This window comes from Falco biarmicus, chromosome 3 (genome assembly GCF_023638135.1).
Source record: "Falco biarmicus isolate bFalBia1 chromosome 3, bFalBia1.pri, whole genome shotgun sequence".
Lineage (NCBI taxonomy): Eukaryota > Metazoa > Chordata > Aves > Falconiformes > Falconidae > Falco > Falco biarmicus.
Genome location: NC_079290.1, coordinates 48,041,453 through 48,056,855, shown reverse-complemented (window position 1 = coordinate 48,056,855; position 15,403 = coordinate 48,041,453). Strand labels below are relative to the sequence as shown.

General features: G+C 37.3%; 1 protein-coding gene across 1 annotated transcript in view; it reads left to right on the top strand.

The window, feature by feature from the left end:
- The first annotated feature begins 3,311 nt into the window (after positions 1–3,311).
- The window catches only part of LOC130146937 (lipoxygenase homology domain-containing protein 1-like), a 143,613-nt gene continuing 131,521 nt past the window's right edge, over positions 3,312–15,403 (top strand). Inside the window, exons 1-4 of the mRNA XM_056333582.1 lie at positions 3,312–3,467; positions 5,361–5,538; positions 8,067–8,198; positions 14,513–14,715. Of these exons, the coding sequence (XP_056189557.1) occupies positions 3,402–3,467; positions 5,361–5,538; positions 8,067–8,198; positions 14,513–14,715 (579 nt within the window). The 5' untranslated portion in view covers positions 3,312–3,401. The remainder of the gene's footprint in view (positions 3,468–5,360; positions 5,539–8,066; positions 8,199–14,512; positions 14,716–15,403) is intronic.

Sequence of the window (15,403 nt, the reverse complement as noted above, 5' to 3'; positions counted from 1 at the left end):
TTACAAATTCTAATATGGATACAGAGAAAATGAATTCTCTTTTCCTACAGGAGAGCTTTATGTTCCCTACATCATGTTATTTATCATGTAAATTCCTCACCATGGTCCAGTTCATTATGATGGAGTCCTCAGCTCCTTTTTATGGATTTTTTTTTTTTAACATATATGCTGATAGAAAGAAATGTGTTCCTTATAATTAGTTCTCAGGGTTTTTCTCCTGAAAGCAGTGAAACAGACAGTAGTCTCTAGGTGCCCTTTCCTGAAGGAATGAGAAGATTCATTGATCAAAGAGGTCAAACTATTGAGTTAAACACTTAATTCATTCTTTTCCCTTGAAAATGATAAATCGACTGTAATTAAATGCAAATATGAATTAATATACTTTCATACTTCTAACATTTGGGTGTTTTTTTTTTTCTCTTAGGTCTTTTTGATGTAAATGTCAAAAAAGGAAATACATATATATTCACCAGTAATCAGATGCCATGTCTTGCTCTTGCTCTTGTCAATGGCCATGTAATTGGAAAGGTAAGAAATACTTTTGCTGACTTCTGTTTCATAATTACATGTCATTGTATGATTAAAAGTAATGCTGTTCTTAATGTAATAATTGTGTTTCTAGTTAGATAAGGAGTTAAGAATTCATAACTGAACCTAAGAAATTGCTGATGAATAGTCAAATTTAGATGCAGAGCTTTGTTTTCTCACACTTTACTTTTTAGTCTTTGGTAGGACTTTTTAGCAGACTAAATGACTTGATGCAGGAATACCAGGCCATTCTAAGCTGTAATTTATATCAGTTTGCCACATGGTGACAAAGTACCTGGAATGCCCTAGTATCTTTTTTTCTTTTGATAAGGATACATTCATAGGATTGATTTTTAAATGCCCATTTTTATTCTGTGTCTTTTTCTAAGTAACATGCCTGTTATAAGCCAACTGATATATTCCAGATTTTTTTTTTTGATCCGTTTTGATTTGTTTCATCCCATCTTCAAAGTCTTACTATTGTTTGTCTTTCTCAGAACTTGCAGTATACAGGTAGGCGAATGGAGTTTTAGAAGTTAGTCCTTTCTGATGAAACTCTTCTACTGATGAGGGAAGAAGCTGTGTTTCCCTTTACTTTTTTGAATTCTTCTGCTTATTTACCCAGTGAATGATTTCTGGTCGAAGCTGGTCCCGGTCCTCTTCTACATGATGTGTATTGGTGGGAATAGAGTATTCCCAGTAGGATTGGGTTTCTCAGTGGTGATAGTTTCGGGCTGCCATGCAAACTGTCAGATCTTCTTGCAGGACTTTCTAGTGTTCATCAGTATAATTGTGATAGAGAACCCCCTACAGTCTGTCACGTTGCAGTATATCTTGCTATAGAGAGCTTATTAACTGGGCACTCAAACCTGAACTTTCTCTTTTCTTCGTTGTTACTGATATGCTTTATGATTTTGAGCAACCTATGGAAAAGCTGGATCTCAATTTTCTTATTTTTAGTTGTGCAAGATGTTCTTTTTCCCAGGGAATATGAAAAATGTTGTCATTTATAACTTTGATGTCCTTGGAATGAACATGGTAAATGTAAAACAAAAAGGTGATACAAAAATTGCAACGGACGTTATGATATGTAGCTAATTATGCTTTGAGGACATGCTGGCTCACTGGTTTTACAACCACTTCTAAAATGCATACATTTTTTCCTTTACTTTTAAAAGTACATTGAATCTGCTCAACAGTTGTTTTGAGTATGAAGATTTTTCTTCAGAAGGTAGTGCCTTGGAAATGAAAATTTTCCATAGAAATATTGATTCTTTGCAGTCTGATGTAAGCCAAAACTCTTTTAAATTATTGGGCTGACTAGTAGCATTTTGTTTGTTAAAATCCGAGATTTATTTAAATAGGAGAAGATGATGGAGTTGTTAAAATATTTAAATATGTATTGTGTATATTGTGTCTTTCATACAACGGATCACAGAGTCTGCAAACCCAAACAGGCAAGCATGGATTGCGCATTGTTTTTTTGCATAAAACTTCTGACTCCTTAAGTATTTTCTGTGAGAACAGTATAAACAAATGAGGACAAACACAGAGGCAAGAGGAGGAGGGCTGTGGGAAGAGTTACTGTTAGCTTGTTTCCCGTCTGTGTCAGTTTTATACTTCTTTACTGTCTTTGTAGGCTGTGACTCTTTCCAATTGAGGCACCCAGGTATCTTTCATGTTATCCTCAGATCTGCGTCATCTTAAGATAAACTGTTTCTGTGCTTTGAAATTCCAGAGTCCACAATTTTGGGACTGAAGTATTAGGACTGCAAATCTGAAAAACATAAAGATGTTTTCATACCAGACCAGTAGTATTGTGGGAACTTGAACAATGCAGAAACTATGTTGTGATGTTTTCTGGTTTGGATTTTGCCATATAGTTCATATAATTTATTATTCCTACTTTGATTATGCTAGAGCAAAGACAAGACATGCTGTGAGCTCCGTGTTCACCTTCAGCCTAATGGTTGTGCCATCCTTGAGTCGGCCAGGAACCCAGGTCACACTGTTACTTTCAATCTTCAAGGTGAAGTAGCTGATGAAACAACAGGATATGCTGGATTTTCCCAAGAATTTGTTGTGCATGTCAAGGTAAGGTGGGCAGAGGGAAGTTAAGAAGTCTCTTCTAAAATTTAGTGTTATAAAGCAGATTGTACCTAATCGAATGTCAGAGGATTGCAAGCTAAATGAGTGATCCTCTTTCACCAGGTGGAGTAAACCACAGCTGAACAGGTAGGCAGCACTTGGCTGCTTTCCTGGGGCTAACAGTGCCCATACTGCAGCTGGTATATGCAAACAGGGTTAGCTGTAACACGCAAAAGATGCGTCTCTAGACTTTTTAGTAAACCTTCAAAAAGTAGGAAGGTAGGTACATACGGGAGAGCTGCACAGGAAATTACTCAAGTTGAAAACAGACCAGTTCCTTAATCTGCTGCACTCTTTGTGCACTGAATGTTGTGCTGCACTGCAGAACAATAAAAAGCAGGGAAGCTGCGGAACAGGGAAGAATTTTCCCTCTTCAGGTTAGTGTCTGCACAGGAAGCAGCAAATATTCAAAGACTAGAGATATACTTGAATTACTCCGGGCTCGCTCTTCTATGCTTTATACATGGATATGCATGAATAAGTGCTTAAAATAAACCAATATGAACAATATTAGTATCAAAGTTTGATATGGACAGAAGCTTGCTGTTCACAAAGGAATTCTTGTCTCTGATCTGAAGGGTGTGTTTCACCATGGTGCCATCATTCTGCTCAATACAAGTCTGTGCCAGGCTCTGTCCCTTAGACCTGATGGGAGCTGCAGTGGAGCAGGTCAGCAGCAGCAGGAATCCTACTGGAAGGTGCATAAAATTGGCTCTGGACTCTGCATGTTTGAAAGTGTGAGAAACCCAAGAATGTATCTGAAGATCAAAGATGACCAGTGTAATGGAACAGTAAGCAGTTCTTTTTTTGTATTTCCTGCTGCAGATGGTTTGAGTAAATTGTCAATGATAGGAGAGAATCTTTTTCTACTTGCTTGGATAAAATGGGATAAAATTATTCAGATTTAAATTTTTTTCACATCTTTAACTTTATTTTCTGAAGGAAAGACAGAAAAATCTAGCAAGGGAAGCTGTCGTGTCTATTTGGCACTTGATTGTAAAGAACTTATATTTATAAATTATTGAGAATGTGGTTGTAGTTAAAATTTATGCGTTGCTAGATAGTTGATGACTGTCAAGATTCAGTTGTGCTAATTTAATTTTTATTAAACAATCACTGTTATACTAGTGTGAGTTTGGAAGATGTGGATGTGATGTTGGCATCCTAGATTTTACAAATTATTCTGTTTTGTCTGAAATGAAGAAGAGCCTGACTTCCCCCCCCCCGTCAGGCAACCACATAGAGTTTATTCTTGAAATATCTCACCAGTAGCCTGTAAATTTAGTAATAAAATTAGTCTTGGAGTTGGTTAAAATATTCTAATTTTGGGATCTATAATATTCTCCACCTGTTAGGAGTGTAACTATTGCAGATTTAAATTTGAGAGGAAAAAAGAGAATGAGACATTAGTATTTACTCATTAGACTCAGTGTTTACTAATCCTATGTCTGTTTGCTGATATGAACTGATAAAATTGTTTTGAATGTGGCAGAACACAAACGTGTTCAGGGGTTTGAAGTGTTACTGAATCTAAATAAATTGATGATAGAACCCACTAAAGAATAGTTAAGATGTAAGCAGCTGCATGCTGCACTGACTTTTGCAAAGTGATTCTGTTTGTCCAAGTTAAAATTCTCACAACTATGTGAGAATTACTTTTGCATAATTCTTATTTGGGAGTTTGACCGAAGTGACTATGAAATAGAGCTATGTAAGTACTCAGATGTGAGGTCCCTAAGAGTTTTGCCATTGACTCCAGTACACTTCAGAGATTGAAATATTTGATCCATGTTTTGAATATAGGTCTTGTGAATATCTTAATTTTTCAGATGTGCCCTCACCAATGGACCAGGAGGTCTGGATAAAAGGGAGTGTTTCATGTACAGTTTGTGTTTCTCACTAGCATTTAGTGTATTTTGAGATTAAAAGTGTAATATGTGAAAGTCAGTGCTCTTCTCTCTGACATGTTAAACTGGGCTTTTTATAGTCTGTTTCTTGTTATTAGCCAGAAGAAAGTTGTGATATTCTGAAAACTAGGGGAGCTCTGATGTCTCAGCCCATGTTACTATGACCGCTACACTTGCATTCATGGTTCTGTGTGCTTTGAAATCGACAAACATGCTAACTTATTGCTGTGAAAGGGCATGGTCCTTGTAGAAGTATGTTGAGGTTCTCATTGGGTAAAGGCTTTGAAATTAATCTTTTAAGTGCTACGAAATAGAGCAAAAATGCTAGGAGTTACAGTTCATGAAAAGAACAAAATATCTAATACATGTTATATTGTGTAGCATTAGCAAATCTGCACTGTGTACAAATTTGTGTATAAATATCCTCTGTTCTCTGAAATGGATATTTTCACATTCCATAACCCTCTGAAATTTGTTTGAGAGAAATTCCTTTGAATATATCCTCAACTTTTGCTAAAGCCTAAAATAAGTCAGAATGCTTTCATATGTGGCCTTTCACTTACTCAAATTAGGTGATCAGTCTTTCTGATCACAAAGAAAGAAACAGGGATAACGTCTGTGTATGTGTGCAATAATGTAACATGTTGTGAAGAACCTAAAGTTAATCTGAAATTTTATTAGAAGGTAGCAGCAATATTTCAGTCTTAAAAAACATCCAACTTGCAAAGCTACATAAATTTAATTGTTGAATTTATGTTTCTGTTTTCAACTTCTTAGGGCACAGGTGATGAATACTGTCACTTTAAGATTGAGAAGAATTTGGAAACTGGATCTGTAAGCCTAGAATCAGTGCGAAACAGAGGGATATATGTCGGTCTGCTGCCAGATGGCCAGACTAAACCAGTCATTAACACTGGAGAAAGAAACATTTTTTTCTACCCACAGGTCATCAAATGTATGTGATTTCTTAATATTCTACAGTTTGCTTTAGTGATTAGTGTTCAAATTCAAAGCAAAAGTGTAAAAGCTAAATTTACACCATTTCCCTTGTTTCAGTGATTTTAAAGGTGAAAAGTTTATTGTATACACAATTTCTCCTGTGTACTTATCTAATTTCAAATGATGCAGAAGAAATCTACTTTTTTACTAATACACTTCTGAAAATAAGTATTAAAACAGATGACAAGATAGGGATGAAGTTGACTTACTGAGTTGATTCCCTATTCTGGCCACAGATTATGGAAGCCTGGGAAATGAATCACAGACTCAGAGAACCATTTAGGTTGGAAAAGAACGTTAATATCATCAAGTCCATCCGTTAACGTAGCGCTGCAAAGTCCACCACTGAACCATGTCCCTCAGTGCCACATCTACACATCTTTTAAATAGTTTCAGGGATAGTGACTCAACCACTTCCCTGGGAGACCTGTTCCAATGTCTCCTTACTCTGGCTACAATATGCAAGTTATCAATATTAGTGATTTCCCTGTTCTGTTGCTCAAATCAACAGTAAATTTCCGCACCTGTTTGGATTTCACTGTGTAAGCCGTTGTCCATCAGCTCCACATCCTCATTATTGCATCTCATCTGTCCTGTCCTCACCAGTAGGAGCTCAGAACCATGTTCAATATGGACAAACACTTAACAAATACTTAGTGCCAAAGACAGTTTAGGTCCTATTCCAGTTCCTCATTATGAGATCAAATCAAGACAAGCTCCCACACAGAGCACAAAGCGGTGGGGCTGGATTCATGCCTCAAAGGTGCTTGTAATGCTTTTAGGAGAAATCTACCGTTTAAGTAAGCTCTATTAAGTTGGCCCCACCACAAGAGACAAACTGTCCCTGAGCATTTACTAACACACTATACCAGCACCTTCACCCAGCCCAAGGCACTGGCAGGGCTGGAGGCACAGGCGGGGACCTGCCTCATCCCCACAGGGCCCTGGCCCCATCACACTGCGTGCCTGGCCAGCCTCTACAGCCATCTCAAGCAAAGGAGTGGAAACCAGGCTAGGATTCAGCTCGGCCGTTCCTTCTGCACTGACACAGCAAAAGCCTTAAGTGCCTTGTCAAAGGCCTGTTTGCGCCCCTCTGCCAGGTGCCCTGGATCAAACATACATACAACTGCATACAGCGATGATCCAATGTTGTCTTGCTGCCAGCTATACCACAGTCTTTCCTGATTTTATAGGGAAAGTAGTTGACTTTAGAGAGGACCTCCTTGGCAGTGTTCAGTTTCTTTTTTAGTGGTGTGAAATACATTGTAGCTTCCCCCCACTAGCATATTCATTATGTGATGCTTCTGTCCCATAGTCCAATTTGAGAACTATTGCAGTTAAAAAGCTTCCTTATTAGGGAGCTGACCTGTTCTAGTCAACTAGCCAGGAGTCAGAATTTGGCTCTCGGCACACTCTGGATCATGGTCAGCAAACTGTCTGCTTGTCTCTTCAGGAGAATGAGGTTTTTAATGTGGTGAACAATTGGTTACCAAACATAGCCAGCTGACTTGGATTATAACTGCAGAAAACAATGAAATTACAGTAACTTGTGTTCTTATCTGTTGGACACAGTTATGAAGATCAAGAAATGAAACATCTCTTAAAAATGCTAAACTGGACATCAGTTTGAAGTTGAGAATTTGGTCAGATTTTTGCCAGACACAAGCAGAACAAGCTCATCCTGGGTGCTTTGACCATCAAAGAGAAAGTGCCAAAACACACAACTGGTCTTAGTATTAGTTGTTCTATGTACATTGTGACTGAGATCTACAGAAGCATTATGAAAGTCACTGTAATGGCATCCCTACCATTCAGTCCCTACTTCCTACAAGGTGACAAGAATATTCTGGTTACTGTGTCCTTGTAGAAATGGTGAAACTCTTTTCCTTTGGTACTTTTTGGAAAAGTAGTATTTTCAATGAAAATTCTCAAAAAAGCAGGGTTTACTGAGCCATTAAAATAAAGATAAATATTGTTTTGTTACAGCTTTCAGTTCCTTCCTGAATCCTCGTTACTCAGTGAAAGGAAGATAAGAGCTAATATTTTCTATGAAAGCAAACAAGATTGTCTGTTTGTCACCTCACATTATTAGAAATGATCCCTAGCAGTTTTTATTTCAGCATTCCCACTCTTAAGAAAGGAACCATTGGGGGGGTAGAGAGGCTTATTTTGGGGAAAACTACGTTTCAACAAGTTATTTTATTCATGCATTAACATTAAATTGTTACGCTATATTTTCAAAGCAGTAGATGGAGTTGTGTTGGTCTGCCAGATTTTTTTCCACTTTTTGTGGCATGCTGATAACAATAAAAGTCTGTTGCTCGTGGATATGTGATACATAGAGAAAAAGATTTTGGTGTCCACTGTGTGGATCAATTGTGAGACTTGTTATTAGCTTTTGTCACTGAACATATGGGAAGCTTCCAAGCAAGAAAAAGCAAATGATTTGTAGCTAGTGACAGAATTTACATTTCATTGTTTCAGTTGGCCGGGAAGAGCCTATGGGAACATCTGCAGCACCCAGTCAAGAGAGGAAAGACATTGGAGAATCTCAGCTCCAACCAGCAAAAGCCCAGAAACCAGTATCTCAAAGCCCTTCAACTTTCCCACCCTCAAGTAAGCAACAGTTTATAAACTAGTTGTGATACAGCACTGTGTTATGTCTGCCCTCCATGCACGTTTGCAGGAAGGACAATGAAGAGCTTCTCTAGACTATACATGCATACATGCAACATAAACCGCATTACCAGTCTTTTTGTAAAAGGGCATTGTAAATGTGGTTTATTGAGAAGGCAACAATCAGTATGTAAATGTTGAATAACTTCACTTTTTTTCCCCCTAAATTAACTAGCCATCTGTCAAATTAAGAGGTTGATATGATACAGAGCCCAATCCAAAGCTCACTGAAAGTAATAGAATATTTCTCATATATGATCTCTCTTACAGTTATGTTTTCTGCTTTGTGATTCGCCAGAGGAGAGTAACGTTTTGGCATGCTAGCTTTATGCCTATGTTTTGGCAGGTAGGAATAGATAAACAATGTCGTGGTCGTGCTTCTGGAATGATAGTCTACTGGATATGTTTAGCTAGAATAAACCACCATTTTCTCTTTTAGCTACAGAAGTTGCATAAATGGTGTAAGGCAATGATTTCCCCCACTCAAAAACTTTACAGGAATACTCTGCATCCTAATAACCAAAGAAGGGGTGGCTAAGGAACTAACTGAAACAGGGAATGATACATGTCTTAAGGAGTAAGGATGGTCATGTATGCTTCCTGCCTCTCTTTTATTTAAACCTACCCAAGGACCCTGTCTACATGGCCTGAATTGTGTTTCATTGCCATGAAAAACAGATGGGATAAATGGAAAATACTAAGCTCGGCAAAGCACGTTGGGGCACATTCACATCGTGGAAAAATATGTTACCCTGAGTAAGCCTTAAAACCAAGATTATATTAGAACTTCCACTATGGAAGACATGCTTAGTCAGCTAGAGATAGTCCCAAAGGCATTCATGTAGCAAAAAATTCAGGTGGGTTGCTGATTTGGTTTTGGGCTTGATCCTCAGAATGCTATTTCAAAGTGCGCATGAAAAGTTTGACAATGTGGGCAAAACATCAAATATGGCATACTTGTTCAATGGCATAATGTGAAGTATCATGAAGGATTTTAAATACATTCAGTTGAACTAAAGCATCCTGGTTAAATTTAAAGCATAGGTGTGGATTATTATTAACTACTGTTAATTGTTTCTGGCAACATTGTTTCCATTCTTAGCTCAAAACACCCACTTTCCATTTCTAATCTATCAGACTTCATGTTGTATCATTGTGTCGCAAAGCCTTCCCAAAGTAGTGTGGGTTGCCCACAGCTGGTGAGATATGCTGTAATTGAAACCCATGGCAATGATGCACAAGCCATCAAACCTGTTTTCAAGGAAGCTGGATGGTTTTTGGGTTGGATACAAAGGATCTTTTTATAGAAGCAATATCTGCTGTGAAATTGATTACACAGAGTCTATAGCACTTTGTAATAAGTATTTCTGACATTCATAAATATGGACTCTGCTTATACAAAATGAACAGAAATATCAAAGTTACTCTGCCCTTCAAAGAAAATGCTCATTTTTAGTAAGATATTTTCATTTAGAATACTTTAGAGGTAACTGCGTTTTGACATGTAGAGGTGAGCCTTAATTTTTAAACTGATATACATTAAATACTCATTTGCTTTTTTACTCCCAGTTAACATTCAAAAAAGGGTGATACCTATATTGAGTATACAATCCAGCAGTACACTTAGCATTCAAACTCAGAACAGATTAACCTTTAGGCTGACCAGTCTGCTAACCAGTAGCTGTGTTTTGGTTGTTTTCATAAATAATAATTGATTTAGGATTAATTAAACTGAAAACTTGCTACGGGAGTTGAGGCTTCTCCTGTTGCAGCGTGAGTTCTTTGTTTCTCAAGAAACTCCTTTCACTGTACAAGGATGGTGGCAGGTCTCAGCTTCTACTTAACAGCTCACAGGATGGAGTCGTTAGAGTGAGTGTCAGAGACAAGTCAGCTAAAATGCATGCAAGGCACCACATCATAGACTCAAGACTGATCAAATGTGCTGCCCAAAACAGAAGGGAAATTATATGTATGTAGCTAGAAGATCACAAAGTCTAGGGATGAAGGAGGTGAAGCAAAAGACACTAAAAGCCTCAAGCCAAAAACTGTAGGGTTTTTTTAACCCCTTTTACTCTTCTGTTACCAGTTGCAAAACCAAGCCAAAGTCATCAGCCCTGCTGGAAATACAGACTTGTGCTGTATTATGTATCAGCTAGCGAGCATGCAAGAATCTTGTGGAATTTCCCAAATGACTTGGTACTGGGGATTTCCTCTTTGCTTGTTCCTTGTGTTTCTCAAATCACATTTAAATTTCAGTGGTGAAAACATCCCTCTGTGTACTAGTGAAAACAAGGGGAGAGATGTCATTAGCTTCCATGACACAAACACTGTCTGTGACATTGAGAACATCTTTGTTGTTTGGTATTAACAAATTGTATTTCTGATAAATGGTTTCTACACCCTCTATGTTCCTTTCCTGTATGTCTGGAATTAGTTTTTTAATATCTTTTAATTACAAGAGAAAATAAGATACAAATGAAATCTGATCTCATTTCCATTTTGTTTATATTGGAAATGATGATACAAGAAGGTGTAATAAAAATTCATCAACTTTATTGTCCAAGCTTCTGCTCTGGAGATTAATTTCTTTGATGGATCATTTCAAAAGTGTCATTCATTCGTATGATGTGCTGAGACAAGATAATTCTTTTTTCTTTAGATTTAGGATAAGTAAATAAAAAAATAAAGTTATTTTTATGAAACTGTGTGAAGGATTGTGACTTCATCATTCTCATGCAGGCCTATCAGAATGAATTTTTGTCACAATAGATTTACAGCATGGTGTCATGAAGTGTGTAAACTCCCATGACTAATGCAGGGTAACCATCAAATCCTCTTTTCAGACTGGAATATTTTTAGCCTGTAGCAAATCAATGTCACTGATTTCCATTTGTAAGAAGAGCCAGTAAATTATGAGGCAAAAAGCACTCCAAGCCTGTGAATTGTTTGTGCATTATAATTCTTTTCAATAGGTAGTAGTTTGAGGTTGCACTAGCTGCTTTGGGTAGCAATAGCCCAAGTACGGAATTCTTTTGCTAAGCATACGGAGCAGCCTGGCATTCCTTATGCTTCTTGAATACCTGCGCATTTTCTGAAAATTTTCATTTCTCTGCTGTGATGAAAGATGTGCTCTAGATAGCTGGAAGGAGCTCAAGCTTTCAGAGTTGCAGCTAAGGAGCTAGGTAACTGCAGTTACAGAAAGTTATATAGCCAAGTTCTCAAAAATATGTATTATACCAAAGCAACTACTCTGCTATGTAGATCTGTTATTTCAGTCACTGAAAGACAAGGGTAGTTAAGTTTTCATTCAGGTAAACATAAGATATTTGCCTTTTGCTTTGTTTTTGGTGTATGGATTTTCTTTTTCTTGTATGGATTTTGTTTTTCTTTCAGAATAACTTGTTTTCAGTCATGATGAAGAATACAATAAAATCAGTGATTATCTGACACTATGATGACACATGACTATGGCCTATTTCTAAATTACTCTAACCATCCCGAAATCGTGCTAGTACTGTTAGAAGCACTGCTGTAAAAGTCATACTACCACAGTTCTGAATTAAAAACTGATTAACCAAATTTTAGACTCTTTACTAGGGCTGAAATTTCCTCTGATTCCAGAAGTTAATTTTTATTTATTATAGAACTTTGTACTGGTTCCTAGTTCCTTTACAATTCTTTGTGCAATTATTTCTCATCGGTTAAGAGTTCAATGCTAGCGCATCATAATTCAGGTTCAGTGCTTTAGTAACCATGTTGATTTAACCTAGAGGACAACCTGATAATCCAAGTAACTATGTAATTCCTTTTGAGTGCAACTTTTAAGAAAAAAAGCGTTTATTTACTATTATGAAAGTGACATTTGAGGAAATTTAAAGGGAAGATCAGGACCATGTCTCAGTATTGAATCGGCCGTCTTATATGCTGCTGTAGTTAAAAGCAGTTAAGTAAGGCAACTTGGAAGTTAATACCAAAAGGGTTGTCAAGCATTGGGACAGGCTGCCCAGAGAAGCAGCTGAGTCACCATCCCTGGAGGTATTTAAAAGATGTGCAGATGTGGCACTTAGGGACATAGTTTAGTGGTGGACTTGGCAGTGCTAGCTTAATGGTTAGATTCAATGATCTTAAAGGTCTTTTTCAACCTAAACTATTCTATAATTACATGATCCTTCTTCACTTACCCAATTTGCTTCAGTGATGTTTCAGCAGGATGCAGAATTTGTTCCTCAGAAAAATTTATTAAGAAGCAGGTCTCAAGGATTTAAAACTGTTTTTCACTTTGCCTTCAAACTTCTATTTTAATGGTAATAACAAAGCACAGTCAGATAAATTTTGCAGATTTTTGACACAGGTATTGCATTAATTTTTTTTAGTATGTACTGAGCTTGGCTGGACTTAATTTTCTTCATAGCAATCTCTCTGGTATATGTTCTAGCCTGGTGACCAGAGCAGCATTGATAACACACCAATGTTTTAGCTGTAGCTGAGCAGTGCTTGCACAGCACTGAATCCGTCTCACTCTTCACTCGCAGCAAGTATGTAGGGGTCCGGGGGTGTGTGGGGCATGGCAAGAGAGTGGGATGGGAAGCAGCTGGGACAGCTGATCCCAACTGACCAAAGACATACTCCATGCTAAATATTGCCATGCTCAGAAATAAAACCAGAGAAGAGTTTTTCCAAAGCAGTTGTTCCTCAGGGACTAGCTGGGCATCATTCTGCTGGTGGTGAGTGATTGCATTTGCATCAGTTGTTTTTTGTTTGGTTTGATTTTTTTTTTTTTAGGTTGGGGGGGAGGATTTTTGTGTTTGTTTGTTTTGTTTCTTTTCTTTTTTTTTTTTCTTTTTTTTTTTTTTTCCTTTGAGGTAAAGGCAGTTGAATAAGTGAAGGGAAAAACTCCATCCCCGAGAAACCCAGTACAGTATTTTAATCAAGTAAATAAAAAAGCAAAAGGCTCTAATAGCAAGGTGTGTATGCAGCAGGAACATACATAGTATTGCAATGGGAATTCTTCAACAGATTCATATCAGTGGCTATTTATGAGTTCTGCAAAATTGTAAGTGAATTCCATTACGTGTTTGGAGCCTCTGGCCTCCAAAAGCTTGGTTCATAGAAAGTTAATTAATGGATGAAGAATGAGCTGGGGTTTACAAAAGACAATTAATCTGCAATGCAGATTATATTCATTATGGTTAACATATTAAAAAGTCTCTTTGCTGTCACATGAAAAGGCCTCATGAAAAGCAGTTTGTAAACCCCTACAAGATGCAGTATATAGACTGTGCTGGTTCATCTTTTTGAATTCAGGGTTTATATATGCCTCTTGTGCCAGAACAGTTTATAAATTCTTGGGGTCAAGGACTCCCTCTTTTGGAGAGGACTTCATGGTCAGCGGTCCCATTATTGAAAAGTAGTATTCCAGACACCTGATGTTTGTAAACTCCACTTTGATTAGAATACTCAAAACTAAATTCCTTTATCCCAAGGGAATTTCTTTTTTCATATCCCATATGCACTGCCATTTGACATCTTTGTGTACATATATATTTTTGTCTTAAGGGTAGATGGAAGACCACTGTGTGCTATTCTAAAGTGAAATACACGTTTTCCAGCATTGTATTTGTCAGCCAGTAAAGCTGTGAGGTTTAGTCATAAAGTGGTATTGTGCTGCTCTTGTCTCATTCATGCAGAACCTGCCTTAGCCCAAATGCTGGCACTGTATGCATAAGTATGGTTGGGCAAGGATATATTGTGCTCTTTTTTGAGTATTTTACAGTATTTAATTAATATTAAACTTGAAGAAGGTTAATTTCCTGAATAATTTTTTTCATTTAAAATGAAAATTTTTTCTATTCTCAGACATGTGATTCTGCTCATCATGTCCCAACACAAGGCATTAGGGCAGTATTTACAAACTATTCTGCTAATTTCTAAATGTAAGTCTAAACAACCAGAAACATGGATTTAATGGCTGTAGTTCTGCATCATAGTATCCTTGCTCTACACCAGAATACATAGTAAAGAATAATAGGATGATGGCGCACGTGAGAGATACTTCTTTTCCAGTTGATTCTTGTGGCTCAACTAATCAGTACGTTTTTGTCTAGACAAGAAACATAAATCAATCTTTTCAGACTATCTCGCTTGCCATGAAAAAATGCAATCCCCTCTGTTATTTTCATATGTGCTGAAGTTACAACAGCGACTGGCAGTTTCATGTCAATTTTTGTCTCCCAGTAATGTTCTGTATTTCACAGAGGAAATGAGAAATCCCCAAGCTGGTGAGTGTCCCCTTCCTTCACATGAGGAATGGAAAGTGTCAATGCTGACAGGAAGTGCAGGAACTGAAGCAGATGTCGCTGTCTGGATATATGGAGACAGAGGAGTAGCTGGACCAATAACTCTTGGCAAGGACAACAGAAAGCAGCTGTTTCTTCCCAGGCAGGAAGATGAATTTCAGGTAGCTAATGAAGGCTAAGAACGTTATTTTAACGTATACCTTTCCAAAGATTATTTTGTCATGTGAAAAGAAAAAATGTTTTTCTCCTATGTTTACTGCATAACATAAATCTCTACCTAATCTGTATGATTTCTGCATTAAATCAGCTTGGTGCATATAATCAGCAACAGAGGAAATACTCTTTCTTTTAACCCCTTCTCCCTTATATAGTAGCCCAAATGGGACAACTGCAGGAGTAAATTGATTTCTGTAAGGTAAGTGATTTGAAACCACTCCTAAAAAAACCATGTCTGATGTAAGATTTGTTTATCATTTAGGGATCTTTAGGAATTAAATCTTCATGCATACACTTTTCAAAGCATACTAGAAAATGTATATTGTGGGATTTGTTCTATTAAGGAAGAAAACCTTCTTTATGGGTGCCATATTATAAATAGCTGAAATGCCAGAAGCTTTACCTATGGAATTACTAAGAGCTCAATCAGATCTACATGTTAACACATCATGACAACACCGAGTTCTGCTATTATTTAAAAGTAACCCCACTTCTATTGTAATACGGAAATTTTGTCTAGGTAGACCAAAAGAAAGTTACCAAAGGGGATAAAATTTCTGGTTCGCTGAAATCTTTCTGTTGAGATGCATGTGACTCGTTGTCTTCAGCTAACTGAAGCAGAAGTTATATTTT